We start from the raw sequence: 22,956 nt of genomic DNA, 5'->3' as shown, positions 1-22,956 counted from the left end.
TGCATGCCAGAGTGGAGCCAGTATGTAACATCCACAGTCGGGCTGTTAAACAGAGCCGTGGCAGGTGGGATCGCTGGACCCAGTCGCCCCCTCTTCCCTTTCTCTCTCCCTCCCTTTCTCTATCCCTCTCCCTCTTTCTTTCTCTCTCCCCCTCACTCGCTCCTCATCTCTATGCACACTTTTATTCATTGCTGTGTATGGGCAAGGAAGGCTAACATGGACTGTTTGGGTCTTTTTATCCTTCTAATGGTTCAGTTTTTCCAGTGGACAACTGCCCCTGCTGCTGGTAAGGTCTTTATCCACAAAATAATCAGCATCATGTGAGATTGTTTTGCCGTGATATTGCTCTCCTAGACTGTGTGGGTGTTTCAGTGTTAGCTGTAGTAAAAATCCAGAAATAACAATTGGAGTTCAGGAGTATTTGAGCACTTGTTTAAAATTGCACTTTAATGATATTAATGATAACTGATTAGAAGTGAGGAAAACACAACATATGATAGAGGTATAGGAAATATATGATATTTACTCTCACAGATGTCATGCATTTGACATTGTCAGTTTTGAATGAAAATTAAATCTAGAACCACTGTGAACTAAAGGAAGAGGCGGAAAATGAGAGTTTTAGAAGTTTTCTATTTGTTTGATTTTTCAGAGGAAGTTACCTGGACCTACGCTGGTGAGTTGAAGTTTATTTGTAACACATATAATCTCATGCATAGGGAATTCAAAGTGTAGCAGAGCCTGATTAAAAAACAACATACAAAGAGGGTGGATGATAATCTGGATATATTTGACATATGTCAGATATAATGTGTGATCTGGGGCTTTATTATGAAAAGCTTTATAGAGCAAAATCCAGAAGTCAAGTACGTATTTAGAGTAATCTTGTCTGCTAATAACAAATACATCTTAAAGTTGACTAAAAATAATTGCAACTATCGGAATTAAACTACTCGTATGTAGACTTTTCACATGTTAAACCTGTATCTCTGAAATATTAATGAAAGCTTCTGTACGTTGTGGAGGATTTTACCCTCATCTCTCCCAACCCTTCTCCCTCTGTTTCCTTCTACTTCTCTCTCTGTCTGTATTAGTAACAGTTCAACAAGCTGGCATGAGCACAGCAGTCACACAGAGATGATGAAGGGGTGGAGGGGGAGAGAGAGGAAGAAAGCAAGAAAAAGGCAGAGAGAGAGAGAGAGAGACAGGCGGAGGGAGGCAGGTGCACGAGGATGAGGGTGCTGTACAGAGAGAGGGAGATGGGACGGGATGAAGCAAAAGCATACCAAATCGTGCCCTGTATTGTTGCAGCGCACAATACCTTATGTGTTGATTGTGTTGTGGACGCACACTGGCTGCCTATGCCGTGGACAATGACATTGTGGGAATGAATGGGGCACACAGACCACCAATCTGCATGTATTCAGGAGAGCAACACCGGTGTACAGTACAGAATACACAGAGGCTGTGACTGGAGCAAACTGGAATCTATACATCTATACATAGGCCATTTAGGCTTTAATACATAGAGGCAAGTGTATTGTGCAGACATTTGTGGTGGAATCATCACTAACAAAACTACTATCACTAGTAGCCAGTATTTAGTGGCATGCGTCTTGGGTTCAAATGGGTTTTATTTGTCTTCTTTCTTCAAATTACAGTCACTGAGATCCATTCACATTCCATATGAATGAGATTGTGTGTGTGTGTGTGTCTGTGTGTGTGTGTGTGTGTGTGTGTGTGAGAGGCATGTTGTGTGATGCAGCATTGCATGATGTGGCCGCTGCGATGGAGCTGAAGTGGACCTGAAGTGGAAAGTCCTTTTTGTTATGCACAACATTTTGTCACACGAAAGAGCAGTTTTACACGTTTTATTCCCTGCGAGAAGTTACATAAAGTAATCAAGAGAGAGTCGGCCTCACATTTCATCCTTTTCTCACCGTGATCTGAGTGATTAAATAGATATGTGTGTGGTTTTGATGCTGCCTGTATTCTGGACAGGGATGGCGTGCTCGGAGAGGTAGAACAAGCGCAGAGGGTCAGAATGTTCACCCTCCGGTTACCATGGGGATCTCCATGGTGAGCAGTGGCGGGGCCACGGGACTCACTTTTGATGTTGGGTCATGGTGAGGGGCTTTACTGTGGAGAGCAGTGAAGGTAGGGGGGCAGAAAACAGATTAGAGGTGCAAGGAGGTTGCAGGCACTGGGAAAGCGAGAGAATCGGTTTACATCACTAATGTAAAGTCCCCTCCGCATTGTGTGTGTGAGAGAGAGAGAGAGAGAGAGAGAGAGAGAGGGGGAGAGAGGGAGAGAGGGAGAGAGGGATGATTGTATTACAAACATGGTACAGTGCTCATATGCATTGTGGGGTTGATTGGGCTTTACTTTTTTCTTAATTCCTTACATAAACATACTTTCTTTTTATTAACAACTTTAACATTTGCAAAATCTGCAGTTGAAAATATATGAATTATTTATATTTTTTGCAACTACTGACACATTTCTGGTCTGATTTCTAAAGCATTCCTCTCTCTGCAAATGAAATTCAGATTATTTGATTCACATGTCACTCTCTTTTAGACGCTTTTCTCCAACTTTCTTTTATTATGCAATTGGGGAGATAAGATTCCTTTTTTACTCAGTGAACCAGAGACTGAATCACTCTCCTCTCCCTCAATTACTTTCTCTATATTTATCTGTTCTTTCTATAATTAAATTCTTCTAATTTTTTTGAAATAGAGCATATTTTAAGACATAAATATAGTATACACATGAGTGCATTATCTGATATTAGACATTAGCAGTAGATTATCACAATAACCGGTGTCTTTTGACATATTTTCAAATGAAAATAATATGTAGGTCGTTATCTTTCTGAGAGGAAGTAAAAACATTTTATTTTAATTGTATTATTTATCAGGTGTTTTATTAAGTACAAATTTGAAGTTGGATTTGTCACTCAGGAATCAGTTGTTTAAAATGTGTTCCTGTGTTCATCAATCATGACATTACAAGCTATAAATTCTAACAAGTCAATAGTCAGTTGTAAATCTTTAATATCTGGCTATGGGATACAATAATTCCATATGTTTTCACTTAATTCAAGAAAAATCTTATTTATTTTCTTATTTATTTTTCATTTGTATTTTTTTCATTTGTATTTTCTGATCTCAATGCCAGGCTAAACACATTTAATATTACTTAACGCAAGATTAAATCCATTTTGTATTTTTTAAAATCTATTAAGTTTGTGACTTGTGCACATTTTGCAGAAGCTCATACAGCTAAATAGCATTACAGTTATTCGATTATTCACAATACTTTAAGGAGCTTAAGAGGCTCATTTATTTCTGTAATTCTAAAGATGTCAGAGCATCTGGATAATACTGAAGGACCAAGTTTGCAAAAGGTAAGATTAAGGCCCAAGTCTGTATTGATTATGTTGTGGTTATCAGTTGCCGTGGTTATTTAATGAGGTGCCTCGATCACCTGCTATTGTTGTCGCCGTTCATGTGGGTGTGAGAGTCTTAGTTTCATGGGAGGTACACGTCACCTGCATTTGAATTGATTTAAATTTTAGTCTTGGTACTCTGATCCAGAGCAGCATTCATCATAGTTCAACAAAAGATTTCAGCTGTGGTCAGAAATGATTATTGAGACAATGGTATGTGTGGTAATGGATACACACACCCATCACGTGATGCCAGTGTTGACTGGCACAACGCATCAGTGAAGAAAAGACTGGCTCCATGTTGGCAGAACAATTGTAACCGAGGTTCATGCTGGATTGTGGAATTTAATGAACAATCTCCAAATTTAGATTTGCAGTGCAGCTTTCAAAGAAGCTTCAGTGAAAGGATTGTAAGCCATCAATAGCAAAGAGAGCATTGTTGATCCTTTTTAACCCAAATAGTCAGAGATCCAATAACAAAAAAATCTTTTTTTTGTTTAATTTCTTATTATCATTTCTTATTATCATTTCTTATTATGTTTAATCCAATTTACCACCATTAGGCTATGAACCTCACGGTGGTGCTAGCCACTGCACGGTGCAGTGGCTACCACTGTCGCCTCACAGCAAGAGGGCCGCGGGTTCAATTCCCGGTCGGAGCGGTCCTTCTGTGTGGAGTTTGCATGTTCTCCCCGTGGCAGCGTGGGTTCTCTCCGGGCTCTCCGGCTTCCTCCCACAGTCCAAAGACATGCTGCAGGTTAATTGATCTCTAAATTGCCCATAGGTGTGAATGTGAGAGTGAATGGTTGTATGTCCCTACATGTGCCCTCGATGGACTGGCGGCCTGTCCAGGGTGTCCCCTGCCTTCGCCCTATGTCAGCTGGGATAGGCTCCAGCGCCCCCGCGACCCTAATGAGGATAAGCGGTATTGAAAATGGATGGATGGATGGAGGCTATGAACCTAAAGAGAACCTGATTAATTGCCTTATATAATTAGAGAGCGATCAAAGGAGACTTTTCACTGTGGGACTGGAAGCCAGTCGGCTATGTGATTTGGTGACATCATTGTTTTCCGTCTTTTCTCTCGTCAAAGGCTTGGTGGGTCAGTCCGAGTGGTCGCAGTATTTCCCTGAGTGTGGTGGCACTTCTCAGTCCCCTGTTGATGTGGTTACCACCTTGACAAAATATGACCCCAGTTTGATCCCCCTGACCCCACTGGGCTACAGCCAGCACGGCAACAAGCCCTTCACCATGTACAACAATGGACACACAGGTAACTATGGCAGCCAGCTCCGAACACGACCCACTCCTCGGTATCCAAGCAGCCTCAGGCTCGATCTGTTTGTATTGCGCCATCCTCAATTGTAACTTGGCAGCAAACCTTTTACTTTCAAATTCAGGAGATGCTTAAAATGTTAAGATTATTTTTGTACTGAATTTTAAGAAAAAATGCCTTCTTAGTATTTTCTTGTTCAGCTGTCTTTCCCTCTGTCAGCTCTTGTTTTGCTCCTCTCTCCATCAGCGGTCATTGAGCTACCTGACTGGATGGGAGTAGGGGGGATGCCCTGGCTCTTTACAGCTGTGCAAATGCACCTCCACTGGGGCAGTGGCGGCCCGAGTCACGGGGGAAGTGAACACACCATCAACGGACAGAGCGCAGATGCAGAGGTACGATTAAACACGGCTCACTGTAAATATATATACTCTGTAACAATCCAGTTATGACCAGAGCAAGGGGGCAGTCGAGTTCAAGTCATTTCTATGATTTTAAACAAAACTATGAACCGTGAGCATAACGAAGTACAGAGGTAAAAATTAAACAGTGTGGTTGACATTTTGTATTGCCGTGTCATTTGCAAGCGCCGTCATCATTTCAAGTGTTGATTGTAAAAATAGATTCTGATTCTGATTCTGACTATTCTGATATTATTTAAATGAAAGAAACACAAACTGATGTCAAAGGCAGAAAAAAGTCTGATTTGACTCAGATTCAAAGTTAAAAATCCTAAAAACAAACACATTTATGTTCATTGTGACAGACAAGAAGATGAAAAAGTGTCAATTCTACTAAGCTAATAAGGTGACAGTTAAAAGAATTAGCATGAACCAGGATGCCAATTGTGTATTTACACGATTAACTTTCTAAATTAAGAGAATAGTGATGTAACTGAGCCTTTATAATTATACAGATATTAAACAGCAGATTAACATGGATTACTGCAGATTTAAAAGAGTATCAGTCAGGGGGACTCTGCTGTTTGCAAAAATAAGTATAACTGTATAGAATTTATTTATGAAACAATTATCCAACTACTCACGTGATTTATGGTCCCAGTAAACACAAGTTTATGGTCTCAAGTTGCTAGTTTGGTATTTGCTAGTTTCACATCATCTTCAATACAACATGATGTTCATTTAATTCAATTCAATTCAGTTTATTTTGTATAGCCCAATATCACAAATTACAAATTTGCCTCAGAGGGCTTTACAATCTGTACACATACGACATCCCTGTCCTTTGACCTCACATTGGATCAGGAAAAACTCCCCAAAAATAACCTTTCACAGGGAAAAAAGGGAAGAAACCTTCAGGAGAGCAACAGAGGAGGATCCCTCTCCCCGGATGGACAGAAGCAATAGATGTAATGTGTACAGAATGAACAGCATTACAGAGTTACATAAACACATTACATGAATATGACAATGTATGAATGGAACTCCAATCCATGAAACAGAAGGAGGTAGAGAGGAGGGGGCGGGGCATCAGCAGGGCCACCGCGGGAGGCCGGCTCACCAGGCATCAGACACCTCCAGGTCCAATGGACCCTATGAGACGTGAAGTCACAACGACTCCGGGGAGGAAGCAGTGTTAATAAGGTGCAATGGAGAGATGTAAATTCATCCATAAGGAGAGAGAGAAGATGAGATAGGTGCTCAGTGTATCCTAAAACATCCCCCAGCAGCCTATAAGCCTATAGCAGCATATCAAGGGGCTCGACCGGGGCAAACCTGATTCAGCCCTAACTATAAGCACTATCAAACAGGAAAGTCTTAAGTCTATTCTTGAATGAGGTGACTGTGTCTGCCTCCCGGACTGAAAGTGGAAGCTGGTTCCATAAAAGAGGAGCTTGATAACTGAAGGCTCTTGCTCCCATTCTACTTTTTAGGACTCTAGGAACCACAAGTAGCCCCGCATTTAGTGAGCGCAGCTCTCTAGTGGGGCAATATGGTACTACAAGCTCCTTAAGATATGATGGTGCATCACCAATCAAGGCTTTGTAGGTGAGGAGAAGAATTTTAAATGTGATTCTTGATTTTACAGGGAGCCAGTGCAGCGCAGCTAATACAGGAGTAATGTGATCTCTTTTCTTAGTTTTTGTGAGTACACGAGCTGCAGCATTCTGGATCAACTGGAGGGACTTAATAGACTTATTAGAGCAGCCTGATAATAAGGAGTTGCAGTAATCTAATCTGGAAGTAACAAACGCGTGAACCAGCTTTTCTGCATCTTTTTGAGACAAGATGTGCCTGATTTTTGAAATGTTACGTAGATGAAAAAATGCAATCCTTGAGATTTGCTTAACGTGGGAGTTAAAGGACAAGTCTCGGTCAAAGATAACGCTGAGATTATTTACAGTGGTGTTGGATGCCAGGGAAATGCCATCTACAGAAACCACATCACCAGATAATGTATCTCTGAGGTGTTCAGGGCCCAGTAAAATAACTTCAGTTTTGTCTGAGTTTAACATCAGGAAGTTGCAGGTCATCCATGTTTTTATGTCTTTAAGACATTCTTGAATTTTAGCGAGCTGGTTGGTCTCCTCTGGTTTGATCGATAGATATAATTGAGTATCGTCTGCATAGCAATGAAAGTTTATGCAGTGTTTCCTGATAATGTTGCCCAAAGGAAGCATATATAAGGTAAATAAAATTGGTCCAAGCACAGAACCTTGTGGAACTCCGTGATTAACGTTGGTGGTCATTGAGGCTTCATCGTTTACAAATACAAATTGAGATTGATCTGATAAATAGGATTTAAACCAACTTAGTGCGGTACCTGAAATGCCAATCGACTGATCCAGTCTCTGTAATAGGATGTCATGATCAATGGTGTCGAACGCAGCACTAAGGTCTAATAATACCAGTACAGAGATGAGTCCTTTATCTGATGCAATTAGGAGGTCATTTGTAATTTTCACCAGTGCTGTCTCTGTGCTGTGGTGTTTTCTAAATCCTGACTGAAACTCCTCAAATAAACTATTCTGATGTAGGAAGTCGCACAACTGATTTGCGACTACTTTCTTAAGGATCTTAGAGAGGAAGGGAAGGTTAGAGATTGGTCTGTAGTTAGCCAACACCTCTGGATTAAGAGTGGTCTTCTTCAGGAGAGGTTTAATTACAGCTACTTTGAAGGAATGTGGTACATGGCCTGTTAGCAAAGACACATTAACAATATCCAGCAGAGAGGTGCCAATTAAAGGCAACACGGCTTTAAGCAGCCTCGTTGGGATGGGGTCTAAGAGACAGGTAGACGGTTTAGAAGTAGAAACCATTGAGGACAATTGGTCTAGGTTAATGGGAGAAAAGCTATCCAAATATACACCAGGGCATACAGCCGTTTCCAAGGCCACTCCTCTTGATGACAGATCGGCAGTAGTTAAGGGCAAGAGAGCATCAATCTTGCCTCTAATAGTTAAAATCTTTTCATTGAAGAAGTTCATGAAGTCATTACTACTGAGGTCTATAGGAATACACGGCTCCACAGAGCTGTGACTCTCTGTCAGCCTGTTTAGTAAATCATGGTCCCATTTAGAGTCAAACTGACCATAACGGAGGGAATGCTTTAGCCAGAATATTGTCCCTGCCATAGCTTCACATTAAAGGCCTGCATGAAAAGAAAACTCCATTCAAACTGGTCCCAGATTTCATTTGATACATTCTCAAATATAAAATGCTATAATAGTTGTTATTTACTGAGAGATGTGCATCCATATTGTCCATATGGCTAGCTAATCCACATTTAAATTCAATATGTAATCCATAGTTCATGATCCATTACTTTCTATCTTGGAATAGTCCAGAGTTGTAACTAAACCTGGAGAATAAATAATTATTGTCTTTTCACATTATATATGCCTTGAGGAATGCCTTCACGCTCATATTTACTGAACTGGTCCTCACCTGGATTAGTTTGGGAAGACATCCAGACCCATCCACGATGGGTCATATTGGATCTGAACCACCATTAACCTAAAACCTAACAGAAAATAAGCCATGAACCCAACAACAAACTAAACAAACATGAACTGTTTAAACAGGTTGAAGGTGTGAAGGATTATGTTTGCTTTTATTTGCTAGTGCAGCTGAAGCAACAGGAAAGAGAATGAGAGTCCAGGCCACTTCAGTAAGGAGTCAGTCTGACTGCATGGGCCCCAGCTCTGCAGGTGAGCTACTGGGGCACCCAGCATGAGAATATTTAAGCAGATTAAAAAGAGTTGATGGAGAGGAAAAAAAATCACTAACATAATGAAAGAGAGGACAAATATTAATAAAAAATGGAACATGTCGTGCATGAGTGGTCTTATTACATAATGAGACAATTAAGCTCTTTCTCATTCACATCAGTCTCCTCCTTTCTTTTCTTCGGTCATTCTCTCAGGAGGACAACTGAGTTTGCACGCAGCTCTCCTCTCCCAGTTCTTCTTTTAACCCTCGGCGGTCAGGTGTATATACCAGGACGTCCCTCTCTTTCTCCCGCGTGGGAACGGACAAACTAACGGTGTTCCTCCTTTCTCCAGCTCCATGTGGTGCACTACAACTCTGAGCTCTACCCCAACATGTCCACAGCAATGACGCAGAGTGACGGCTTGTCTGTTTTAGGAATTCTCATTGAGGTAATAAAAAAACAAATGCTAATTAACAGTAGCATTAATTGTATTTCGAACAAAGCAATAAACATTGAAGCCTGAGTTTTGGTTTCCCAGACAGGGGAGGAGACCAACCCAGCATTTAACAACATCCTCAACTACCTGAGCCGCATCCGACATGCTGGTATGTCTACTTGAAATTGATTAAAAAAAACAACAACATTGTTTTGTTTGTCACACAATCACGTTGCATTTTCTCTCACTAGTTTGCGGTTTCCATTTTCCCTTTTTATGACTTAATCACATTGTAAATTCTTTACATATTTTGTTGTCAGATATAGATGCATATAATGTATATTGTATCTATGAGACCTCACATACTCATTTTCTCATCCTTCCACCCACTGGCAGATCAGAAGGTGTTCATTCCAGCCTTTGACATCCAGTCCCTGCTCCCGAAGGATCTGGGACGCTACTACCGCTACAACGGCTCCCTGACAACGCCGCCATGCTCCCAGAGTGTGATCTGGACCCTGTTCAACGAGAGGGTTCACATCTCAAAGGCCCAGGTAAAGCTGAGACACAGACACAAGCTTCCACTAGGTGTTTACCTTTCATGTACATTGATTTTGAATGGTTTTTAATCATTCAATTATTTGTCCATTACGAGGCCTGTCACAATAACTACTTTTGCTGGACGATATATATTGTCGGAGAAATAATCACAAAAGCAATATTATTGTCATTTAGAGACCATTTTTGCTACAGAACTAATAATGAATAGAATAATGCAAGTACACCCTTTCAAAGAGCAATGCACTTTTAATTATTTAGAATATTCAGACATTGATATTAGAATGGGAAAAAATAGTAAAATACTCAAAATCACATTATTATGTAGACAAACACGCATGTAAACAACATCATGGTTTGCAAAAATGATCAGGTTCATGTGCATATATATATATATATATATATATATATATATATATATATATATATATATAACCGTACCATACGTTGATAACATAATTATCGTGACAGGCCTATTTCATCCTACAATTTCTAATTATTGTCCTCAAAAGTGATATGCTTGCATTCCTGTGCTCCATTATCAAACCACCAAAGATCATATCACTTCCCAATTTCTACACAGAATAACTCTAACTAATAAAAAATGATCAAAAAAATGATCAATCACGACCTCTCTACAAACTGGAGGCAATGGGAAAAGATTTTGGAATTGGAAGTGTTCTGTATTCTGTTTGTAGTCCAAGTATATTGATCAATCATGTTTAAGCTTTTTATTGGTTCAACATTAGCTTGTAAACTGGCTACTTGTGTAACAAACGGTCATACACGTTAATCTCTCAACTCTAATTCCTCAAGTTGTTAATCGGACTGTAAAATGGCAGCTATCTAGATGAACCCCAGAAATATATCCCAGAAGCTTATTTGTCAGATAGTCGATGGGCTCTGAGATTGATGACCTACATGGAAATACAGTCCATTACTCTAAAATTATCCTTTTTCTTTCCCTCAAATCTATCTTAATGGTGGATTGACTGCAATGTTTGCAGCAAATATCAATTGAGCCCATCAATTTCAATTCTTCCTTTTTTTGTGGAAGACTTTATTTATATTTTATTTATTTCTTTGTTTTGTATGAAATAAGTATGAAGTAGAAGTCACATAATGAACACACTCTTAGTGTGTGACATGATTTGTAAGTAGATTTATGACCAAAATGTAATTATTGACATTATTGAACAGAGGTGAAAAGTATTCAAGTCACTCCCTCAATCCACTGTTAGTGTCACAGTCCCCATGGGAAGTAATATCCACCACTTGATAACGTGATTTACAAAGTGGCTTTTATTATATTTGAACTACTAATAATTGCTGACTGCCTGTTGAGTTTTTACTGCTACTTCAGCCAATTACCTTCTCTTTTAAGTTTCAGGCCTCAGGAGGCCTGTAACTTTTTTTTCCCATTCCTCTCCTCTCCACCTCTCCACTCCAGCTGCTGAGGATGGAGACAATACTTTACTCCAGTAAAGCCAAAGACCCACGCAGGATGCTGCTGCAGGACAACTACCGTGCGACGCAGCCGATGAACCACAGGGTCGCCTTCGCCTCCTTCAGTGCAGGTAAGACAGACAGAGCATGAAGGATGACATCATTCATCATTATGTTGACTGCTGACCTGAAATATAAGCACATGTTGTGTTAGGAATCATTTGCCTAACAAATTACTTCCCGAGAATCATTTTTGGGAGATTTATTAGGGAAATATATGACATGCATGTTCTTAGAGTTTATCCTGTCAGGTTGCACAAATGTGAAGTTGCAAAAGGTCACATCTGCTGTGACCTCCAATGCTTTAGCCTAACGGCACATCTGAACTGGTGGATTGTAATGTCAGCCCGCTGTAATGCAAACCCCAATAACAAGCTAGTGGGTAGCCATGTGGACCATAGCAATTAGTACAATCCATGAGAAATGTGGGAATATTAAGGATTACCGGTGACTTTGTCTGAGTGAAAGAGCCTTTGGCTGGCAGGAATAGAGAGAGGGACAGAAAAAAGGGGGAAAGGGTGGAACAGCTAGGGGGACTCAGTGTTTGTTTGCGAGCTGATTAGAGAAAAAGGATTTGCAGAAACGAAACAGTGACTCCATTGTTATCACGAGAGTCTAACTGAGAAAAATCGGGAGAGAAAAAGAGACACATGGAGAAGTGAAAGAGGAAGACTGAGACAAAGACAAAGGAGAAAGAATGTGTGTGAAGTCCTCATTGTAGTGAGTGACTGAACTGGAAGACCTGTGATATCAGCACTGTTCAAAGGCAGCAGGATCTTTAAACGGCTGCACAGCTGAGATACATGTGTATGAACTAAAACTCTGTTTTCTAATGATTTGATTCATCTTTTTGTTTGTTGTAGAATCATGGAAGGAGCTCTCCTCTGGTAAGAATACATGTGCTTTTACTGTTTTCGTGTGTGTGCGCCTGATGCTACTGATAATCACATCAATACGTTGTGTTTTCTTCTGCAGGTGAAGTCACAGCTATAGTAATAGGAGTGATGTGTGGCTGCGTAGGTCTGGCAGTGATCGTTCGCTTCATCGTGAAGACGATACGGTAAGGCGCTGCGCGGCGATGTTTCTGCCGGTGGCTGGTTCTGGTTCGACGGGGCGAGCTGCAGACACGGTGGGAGCTGTCAGTGTGGAAGTATCCCGTCCTCTTCTCATTCTCCATCTCCTCTTTCGGCAGATTTTTTACACTCCTCCAGCGTGAATCAGTCGTGGTAAACAGGTGGTTTACCTGATCTCAATACTGACAAGGATGCGCAACTTTGCACTGACAGTGTGACTTTTTGTGCTTGACAGATATCCTGAAGCGCAGATCTTTGATCAATGCCCATGACAAACAAAAGGGTTTTTGAAGAACACTTTGGAATATGATGTAGCATTTTTCTATCAATTTTCAAACACTGTTTTTATTTTACAAAAACTGATATAACTTAGAGTGTAACCAACACACTGGCATGGCTGATATTACTTTGTGATTTGGGCTTATAACAGATATATTGGTATTGGAATATATTTCAGCCAACAAGTAAAAGTAAATGCCAAAGATATGTTTGAGGAAATACAGAAAGAGTGCATTTCATAGTGTGTCCAACAGAGACACACTGTGTGAAATGTATTTACATTTTTTGCAGACAATTGTTATATTATTATAGTCTATCCTCATTGATATAAATTGATAATGAATTGATATACAACTGTGGGTCAAGGAACCTTCAAGCATCAACAAGAAACAAGTGAGTGTAGCCGTACAGACTCGTACAATCACTTAATGAGACTTCATTCAAAACATCAGCAGCTTTCTTTAGTGTTGGTTGAACTCTAATGGGATTGATTGTCAGTCAATGTATAATCCTCTTTGTAAGGTTTCACCATAAAAGTTACAAGCAACTCAAAGATCAGCGCAAAGGATAATCTGATTATCTGACCTCTGCTGCAATAACATGGCTGTTCCACAATATTTTCTCTCATAATCACCACTGATTAATGTAAGTATGTGGTGGGTCCCACCAGTCAGTGATTTAACCTCTCCAGGGGTTCCCAAAGTCCTCATATATGTTCCAGTATGTGTTACCTCAGAGTCTTGATGTTAAGGACCAACATATGATTTTCATTGTTGAATATGTTGAATATGTTGCATAGAACTGAATTAATGTGTAAACTGAAGATTGGGGAGAGTGAGAGATTCAATCTTCAAATGAGATGACAGGGAAATGATCATAACCCTCACACCCCCTTCACGAGGATCCATGGAGCCTTCAGAGGGCCCTGCATCCCCCTTTGGGAACCACTGGCTTTCATTATGTCAATCAGCCGTTTGCGATTACTTTAAAATTGTCACCGCTAAGAGCGGAGGACGGCGAGAGCGTGAGTTTTTAACTCTCTTTGAAATGATAAATCAAAGATTTTCTCTCTGTTTTGGTCATGTGATTCTGTCTTTTGATCTGTGACAGCTCTACCTCTAGCTGGGACGTCCTACCCAGTAACCGGCCTGCTCCCATGTCAAGGTCAACGTTAAAAAATTATAACCTTTGACCTCAAAACCTTAACCTTTAAGAGTTAGATTCCTGACCACCTCTCCCTGCGTTAACCACCCATTTATAGTGACTTATCCTCTCCTATAACACCTCTTTTTATAGTATTACTGCTGAATTCAACATTCAGAGCTCCACTAAAAGCCATCGACTCACGCACAACCCTCCATGTATTCTTTACCAAAGGAGGACCTCTGCTGGACAACATAACACACTCCACTAACTGCGTACTTGAAGCATACAACAGACTCAGTGGGAATGACTCTTCCCTTTCATGTTTCAGGATGAAGGAGCCAGAGAAAGCTAAAGAGACAAAACAAGACATGGCTCTGAACCCGACATCTGAAGCAGAAAAGAAAGAAGAGCCCTCACCATCTCCTCAGACTGAGCCCAACTGACGGCGCCCCCTCCAGGGCTTCAGTCCACGGCTTCAGTCCAGGCACTCACAATACCCTCAGTTTGCTAGTGAAGCAGTTGGTGTAACTACGTCAGTTTGCTGAGTCGTATGTTTGCTCTTCCAATGTCTGGGATGCATGATTAGTTCATGTAAATACTTTGTATGATATATTTTGCTGTTTTTTTGTTACACGTTTGGATGTTATTTCATCTTCCTGCCTTGAAACACAAGCACACTGCACTGTATGACATGTAATAGACTTATGAAATATTTAGCCCCTGGACTTGAGCATTGACACACAGGTAGTATTTTCAAATGAAAATCTATGATAATGGTGTTAAGGGATTTAAAGTGCTAAGTATAGACTGATGCTGTTCAAACACCACATCTCTGGACTCAATTTAGAGGATTATATTGTAAATGAATGAGTTATATTTATGTACACATGTTCATTCAATTGCAAAAAGTGTTTTTGGTGCCATATATTATCTTTGTCTGTCTTTATTTTTGTTGTCGTATATAACTTGTCAACATGGGCACCTCATTAAAATACCGAACTTGGCAACCTCACCTGCTTTGATTTCTTCATTGTGTGTGTGCGTGTGTGTGTGTGTGTGCGTGTGTGTGTGCAATGTTCAGTCAGAGCAAAGAAATCTTACACATTTCAACATATTGTGGAAATAATTACCACAATTGACAATAAACTACAAAACTACAAAGATCCATCCACATTTCCTGTCTTCTTATTGGGATATACTGATATCGGATATCAGGCCGATGACTCAAATAGCTGGATCGGACAGTGACAATGGGCCCGATCTATTCAATTCAATATGTATTAACTACAAATCGTACATGCTGCAGTTTTCAATTCCTTTTTAAGCTTTGACAACTTTGTTGCTGCATTGAAAAATGTACACTTGTATTATACTTCCTGTTAATTTTGAAGATGTTTTACCGAGTTGGTGTTGCATTATTTTAATAATGAATAACAATTCAGTAGATTTATATCAATATATTTCTTTGTTACATTTTGTTTCATGTTTTATGTGAAGCTTGATGTTGTCTTACACATAAAAGAATGACCCAGTCTTTTCCACACAGCTTATTAATTAAACACTCAATCAGATTGATACTAGCGGTCGATTCCTAGAGCGTAGGTATCATTATCGGGATCAGGACTGAAAAGGTTGGATCGGTGCATCCTCAATCCTTATGCTCTGAACTCATGAAGAAACTGGGACCTCAACAACACATAGTGTAGTTCAACATGTTGTCTTTGTGGATTTTCGTGGGTGTGCCTTATGTATTTTAACCTTCTGCAGCTTAAGGCATAACCTAATTAATTAAACTATGCAGACTGTGGGGACATTAATTAAAGCCTTTCATTTGTCCCAGAATCGTGATTGGTTTATCAAAATTAGAATTAATCTTAAATTTATGGATTTGAGAAATAATAAATTAGAGCATGTCATTAACTTCATTTTGAAAGAAAAAACAAAATCAGGCCAACAGGAAAAAGAAACAGTAAAATGTACAAATAACTTGTCAAGCATTTATATATTTAATTCTCAGTTCTATGCATGTTTATAATATTTTGTATTATTATCATCATTTCTATTTAGGACTAAACTGAGACGAGGCAACCGCAAAGCTGTATATACTGTATATATTTTAATATGAAATATTTTTTTACTTTCAAAAGAAGTACAATGGTCTACTATTCTCTGGTGTTGGAAATGCCTTCATGATGACATTGAACACATTTAGCATTTGATGGTATTGCATATCATGTTAATGTTTGCACAATTAGAAATGGGAGATGTGTTTCCATATTTATTTAGATTAAACTCAATAAAACCACTATCTAAAGTGCCAGTCACATTTTTTATTTTGATCACTATATATTTGTTTACATTTTAATTAAATCTCATGCAATTTAAGTATCCGAAAATTAGAGAATATAAATACAGAAGTGGTATAAGAAGACGGATTAATGAAGATCTAACTGGAAATATCATAAGTTTGATGTCTCTATTTAGACGTAATTCAGCAGATAATATACTATAAACACATTTCTATTATTAAAATCAATAATTTTATTAGTATTATTGTATTGTTCCGAAAACTGCGGAAAATACAAACACACACACATGCTCTGAGAAGTCCAAAAATAGCTTAGTATTTATGTCTGTAACTGGATCTCTCTGAAGCACAGGCATGTGGACACATTTAAGTAGTGCACACACATACTTTAGACCACACCCGCTCAAACAGGAAGTACAAATGTGGACCCGTAACTGAAGGAATCTATCATGTGGAGCTATTAGGACCCTGGTCAACCACAGACGACTCCATTGCCTCCCAAACAAGGTAGAGAAGTTCCCTCTATCTCCTGCTTTCGTGGTTGAACTCCTGAAGATACAGACAGCTGCGCACTGCTCTTCTGCGCACGTTGCTTACTGGCGGGTCATGTACAACGGAACAAGTATGATGTAAAATATTACTGAGTGAGGAAAGAGGGTCAGGGTCTAAAGTATGTGTGTGCACTACTTAAATGTGTCCACATGGCTGTGCTTCAGAGAGATCCAGTTACCTACACTACTCCGCTCCTCCGCGACCTTCACTGGTTACCGGTGGCCGTCCGCATCCGCTTCAAAACATACCGTGCTGCGAACAGATCGGGTCCGGTCTACATCCAGGACATGGTCAAACCGTTCACCCCAGCCCGTTCACTTCGCTCGGCTTCTGCCAATCGGCTCGTAGCTCCGTCACTTCGAGCTAAACACTCAACAAAGTCACGACTGTTTGCTGTGCTGGCTCCTCATTGGTGGAACGATAGCACTTTGTAGTTTAGCACTTTAGTAGCACTTAAATGGCACGTACGGATAGCACTCTGTAGTTTAACGTTATTGAAGAAATTGTACTTGATTGAGCTTCTTGTTGTTCTGAGTTTGGACTCATGGTTTAATGCACTTATTGTAAGTCGCTTTGGATAAACGCGTCAGCTAAATGACATGTAATGTAATGTAATGTAATGTAATGAAAGATGTGAAAGGTGTTACATTGTTTGTTCCACTCTAGGACCGCTGTGTAATGGCTGCTCTCGGGGCTTTTCTCCCCCTCGCCGCCTGTCTCCTCATGGGACGTCCCGGGTCTGCTAAGAACGACGCTCCCTGCCAGCTCTCCAAATGGAACAACGGCTTCGACACTTTCATCAGACGCCACGTCCGCTCGGGCACTCCTGCTTCTCTGGACCAGAACCAATGGGAGAAGTACATCAAGTCCATCGGGGGCTGTGACCGACCCACACAGTCCTTCCTGCAGCCAAGCGACCTGGACAGGGTGAAGGCGGTGTGCACGGACCAGGGGGGCGCGATACACAAGGACAACCTGTGCATCAGCCGGCAGCCTTTCACCTTCGTCACGGTGAGGAGTGCGCCGGGCACGTGCGGGATCAGGAGCGTGCGCGTGGAAACCAAACATCTGATCCTGGCCTGCGAGGAGCTGAGCAACAAGTGCCTGCCGGTCCATTTTGAGGGAAACCCTGTAGATGCAAAGCCAAATAACAACGCCAGAGGGTGCCAGGGCGCACGCTCTGCCGATGGGGCTCCCAGCTTCAAAATGACGTGGCTCTGGTTGTTATTGTCTCTTCTGGTTATTGTTTATGGCTACCGACGTTAATTTGAGAAACTAGATCGGACAATAAGACTTCTCCACACGTTTCAGAGAAACCTCATGCTGCATTAAATGTTTTTATATCTATATATCAATCTTAAATCCGCGACATATCAACCAAATGTTTTGAAAGGGAAACACATTTATGTAATGTGTTATATTCAACTATGTTATGCTGACGATATTAAGGGATTTCATTTTATTTAAAGTTACACTAATTAATGCATGAATGGTACAGATGTGTATTTTACATTTAATATGCATCAGTTACTTTGTAAAATGGATTACATGTAATTGTATATGGTATGAATTAATAAACAAGACATTTTGCACTACAATTTATTTGCATACAATGCGATACAGATCATTGTAACAACTTAACCGAACATAAAGCATAATCTGGACAATCTATAATAGAAAAACAAGAGAAACCAGTGAAACTCTTCAGCTATGAGCAATACACATGTGCAAACAGTGAGTAAGTGCTTCATCAAAACTGCAGAAGATAAATAACTCTGTCCTGCTGTAACTGATGCTCCGATAAGATATGATTTAGAAACCAAAATCACAAAATAAGACTTGACTCAAATCCATAATTGTTGCTGAAAAAGTGTGGTGCAGATGTACAATGCAAGTGAAAGATGAAGAAATGTCCAGAGGTGACATCACCTTCACAACTTGTGCAGATGATTGAAAATGAATTCTCCTATTTGAGAAATTCAAGTTATCTTTCCTTGCTATGTACTCATTTTCTCTGTCAATGCATTAAAGTAGTTACATAATATCGCAGTGTTGAAAGTAGCTTATTGAGCAAAGGCATGTAGAATATTAAGTGATCAGACTATTTCACACACAATACCGATTAGCCTCAACGTGCTGATTCAGTCGACACACAGTTGATGGCAGTATTGCACACATTTGTTACCGAAAGTACCTTTTCTATTATACATGTAGAATATCTTTAGATGCATGTGACCAACTGATGATGTAGGCTGATATCATCTGTTTGCATCCACCAAATGAGAAATACAATCTTTCTCTTTTCCATACAGATTCTCAAATGTCTTTCCATGCTAGAAGCCTACATTTACTTAATCTTATACCCTTTAAACCTGACATTTACAATATAACCTCTAACAAGTCTGGATTAACCTGCTAGGAGTATTCCATTATTAAGAAGTTAAGTACAGATTAATTTATTAAAATGCACCATGTAAGCACAATATCTACTGAAGTAACGAAGACTTTAAAACTAGATTTTGATTCAGGACCCCTTTCCAAGATTATGTAAAAATGCAGTTGTTGAATTAAGGACTTGATCAATTCAGTTAATGAATGCTTGGTAGTGACCCCTGCCATTTGTATTCATTAGCTCAACTGAGGTCAATAAGGCATGCGTTAGGGGTAATGTTTAAGAGCGCCCTCTGTTGGACCACAATGCAAACTACTAAACGGTCAGACTGGACATTTGCACAACAGGTCCAAACAGTTTAAATGTCCCAAAGTTAAAACGAGTGACAGCCCATGAGCAGTATTTACCAACTCCTTTCCATATCCTGCTGCACTGAAACTGAAGCCTTTGGCTGCGTTACCTGCTTTGCAGCCTTGACCTTATCCAAACTGTAACTTTGACCTTACCTTGTTTCTACATCCATGTCCTAAACCACGAAAACAACTGGAAGTTGTCACTGCAGGTTTTGTTTTTAAACATTTCCACACCGAGCATCAGGAGAAATGCTGAAACCTGTCAAATGCTTTTTCTGATGCAATCAACCTGCCTATCGTTGCTTCCAGAGCTGATTGTGTTCCCAGTGTCAAGTAACAACTAATAACTCCACACACTGTGATCACTGAAACAAAACCGTTGCAAAAAGTTAGTCTCGCTCAAGAAGAAGATTATTAGTATTTATTTTTATCTTTGCATGCAGATGCAGCTCAAATTGTTTGTTCAATAGTTGTTGTTGCATGTTTGCTCACAAACAATCACCTCGGAAAATATGCAGCCCTGATCTTGTGAAACTTATGCAACTTTCCATTCGGCCACAGTGCATCATTGTCCATTCGTTCCCACTTATAATGTTCTACCCCGTGATTCTGTTACAGGGAAGTGTTTCTTAGATAACAGTTCAGTTTTCAAATTGTTTTATGCTTTAATTAATTCTAACAAGATGTTGGCGAAGTCATTCGGTCATGAAGAAATTTAATGACAGATCTAAACTTCCGTAACATTCGTGATTCCTTTCCAGTGGCACCTGAGGTGCTGTACACGATGATTAAAAAAAACAATAAAACACATACACGAGTTACCTTTTTGTCAGTTCATTCTGAAGACTTTAGGGACCCACAGTGGTCACATACAGTAACAGTGACCAGAGGTTGACCTCCAGTGAAATAGTCAACTACGGCCCCTGCCTAGTCCATGACATCATAATAGGGTCTCTCTCTATCTCTCTCTCTCTCTCTCTCTCACACACACACACACAATCATGACTGAGGAAAAAGCAAAAGCGAACAACAATCGTTAACTTGGGTCAAAGAGGAAAGGCAACGGGAGAATAAAAGAATGAGTGCAGAGTGAGAGGCGGTGTTAGGGTGGAGAGGCAGAGCGGTAGGATACAAGAAGGAGGGGTAACAGGGCTGCACTTTTAATGAACTTTTTTAGCGTTTTTTCTAGAAAAAACAACACATGGACATAAAATAAGGTGAAAAGCAGCGAGAGTCTGGGAACCAGCGCTTGTTTTTCTTCTCATCTTTCCCTAATCCCACGTCAACTCCATCCTCACAAACATCTCTATCTACTTCACTTCTTCTCTTTACATATTTCACCTCCCTCTTCTAAATCCTTCCTGTCTGTTGTGCTCCATCTTCCTGTTAGGCATAAAGCAATTCAGCATCATTCAGCCCATTCAATGCTGCTTTACAGGGCCGTTGTCACATCGCACCTCCGAGGGGCCCGTCGGCCCGTTAAACTGTAGGTGGCCGACAGAGAAGACAAACTGCAGAAAACTGAAGGGAAGATTGGATCATGAACGAGACCAAATGAAAAATAACTTTTTTTAATAAACGAGTTCAGCACAATTCCATTTCTTGCCTTTCCTAATCTAATCTCTCTCAGCTCCCACTCGCTCTCCGTCCAGGCCAACTCATAACAAATGAGCGCAATAATTGGAACCATAAAGACTCGAGGGGGAGGGAAGAGAGATTTTAGGAGTGTTTGGGGGGGGGGTGAAGGACAAAAGGAATAGAGTGTGAGTAATACAGGCGTCTGGGTGCAACTGCCCAGGCATCTGGAGGTTTAGCTTCATGTACACAAGAGACTTCGCTTGACTCATGTACACACTCTCACACACGCACACACACACACACACACTCACGGTCCACTCTCAGGCTTTAAACACAAAACATCTTGTGTACAGTGACGAGATGTGTGTGGGCAGGATTTTAAGAAATGTCTGCACCCTGCGTTTGATTCTTGTAAAATCTGATTTTACCCAAAAGGATAATAGAACTGTCTGGTAGAGGAAGCATGCACACACACACACACACACACACACACATTCATGGAGACAGAGCTGCATTTACAGCATTCACACAAAGCTGGCCTTATCTTGCCGTGAAACAAGGAACTTTTAACCCCCAAAACCTTTTTTTGTTTCAGGATTTTGACAAGCTGTGATTACACACATTACAATATAACAAACACACAAGGACACACTTCTGCACATGCAAATGTCTATAAATCTTCTGATTAGCTTTCCGTTTTATCTTCCTTTGCTCTCCCTCATTCTCTGGCTCTTCGGCGCAGGTCGGTGGTTTTACGCTGCCGTCTCTTCTGCTCTAATCAAACCCACATGGGTTTATAGGTCAGCATGCCAGCACCCCACAGTGCCGCACACACTGTGCATGTGTGTGTGAGTCACTGTGACTGTTTGTTGGGCACAACTGTTGTGCATGTCCAACAGAGAAGTGGCTCACTAACATTTTGGCCCTGTGGGACTCCTTAACATTAAACTGTGAGCCGTGAGGGATTTCTGCATGTACAATATTATTTTTTAGAGGCCTGAGGAGGCAGAACTGTGCAGTATTTCACAAGAAAAGAGCAGAGATTAAAGAAATGGACCCCACAGTTCTTTCCTGTCCAGTTAATCTTCTCTCAACCCCTCCGATTTATCATACGACCCCTTGGAGAGGTCCTTACACCCCACTGGAACAGAAGTAAATCACAAGAGAAAAATACTGTAATTTGTGACACTTTTGTCTGCATGCATGTGCACATCTTACCCAGTGGTTTCCTCTGAGGGTGATAATGACTTCCAGGAGTTGGCGATGGGGAAGGCCAGGGTCAAGTTCACATCTGGGATTACCAGGGTTACCGGGGTGAGCAGTTTTTTTTTTACTGCAGGTCATCTGGTTGATAAAGGGGAGAATGCCACTGAAGTGTGACTTTACTACGGACTGGTCACACACTCTCTCACATGCACAAGCTTTAACTTGTGCAGGCAAGCTGCTCCTTTAAAAAAAAACTAAGATTTGATTGCAACAATAGTGCACCACTATACTAACCATGCAGCAAATGTTGCATGAAGTATAACACGATAGTTTCCCATTAGACCAAGATAAGTTCACATTGGGACAATAAATAGTCTGTTGGCACTGTGGATGTTTCACCGATATGGTTCAAATCTGTGTCATTTGAATGAGGAGAGGAAATAGGAAACAAAAAGCAGTAAAACAGAAAGTGAGCGTCGTATTTCTTTCTGGTGTCACCGAGTGTGTTTTTTGTCGCAAACTCACGCGGATATGTGTCAAACATTATTGTAAACAAGTCACAATACTCTTTGTTTTGCTTGCATGTGGTACGGCATGTGAGTCTTTGCGTTGGCAGTTGGAGGTATCAATTACCAACAAGGCTGTTGGTATGAGACAGATAGATGAAGATAA

The 22,956-nt window shown here is 40.5% G+C and overlaps 2 protein-coding genes across 3 annotated transcripts; both read left to right on the top strand.

The window, feature by feature from the left end:
* Positions 1 to 216: 216 nt before the first annotated feature.
* Positions 217 to 14,338, top strand: ca14 (carbonic anhydrase XIV). Its single transcript, XM_034554343.1, has 13 exons — positions 217 to 286; positions 653 to 676; positions 4,545 to 4,724; positions 4,974 to 5,119; positions 9,250 to 9,345; positions 9,436 to 9,502; positions 9,730 to 9,887; positions 11,342 to 11,468; positions 12,261 to 12,284; positions 12,373 to 12,457; positions 12,590 to 12,631; positions 13,860 to 13,913; positions 14,224 to 14,338. Exons 1-13 carry the CDS (start codon positions 217 to 219, stop codon positions 14,336 to 14,338), a joined length of 1,188 nt encoding a protein of 395 aa, XP_034410234.1.
* Positions 14,339 to 16,583: 2,245 nt separating this feature from the next.
* Positions 16,584 to 18,353, top strand: LOC117745386. 2 transcript variants are annotated; one of them, XM_034553670.1, is made up of 2 exons: positions 16,584 to 16,710; positions 17,422 to 18,353. In XM_034553670.1, exon 2 carries the CDS (start codon positions 17,434 to 17,436, stop codon positions 18,019 to 18,021), a length of 588 nt encoding a protein of 195 aa, XP_034409561.1. In that variant the 5' UTR covers positions 16,584 to 16,710; positions 17,422 to 17,433; the 3' UTR covers positions 18,022 to 18,353. The 2 variants fall into 2 exon arrangements, with proteins under 2 accessions (XP_034409561.1, XP_034409562.1); XM_034553671.1 differs by lacking the exon at positions 16,584 to 16,710 and adding an exon at positions 16,729 to 16,825.
* The last annotated feature ends 4,603 nt before the right edge of the window (positions 18,354 to 22,956 follow it).

Source organism: Cyclopterus lumpus, chromosome 16, assembly GCF_009769545.1.
Source record: "Cyclopterus lumpus isolate fCycLum1 chromosome 16, fCycLum1.pri, whole genome shotgun sequence".
In the NCBI taxonomy this organism is placed as follows: domain Eukaryota; kingdom Metazoa; phylum Chordata; class Actinopteri; order Perciformes; family Cyclopteridae; genus Cyclopterus; species Cyclopterus lumpus.
Note: the sequence above shows the minus strand (reverse complement) of the source record. Positions and strands in the feature narration are given on the sequence as shown.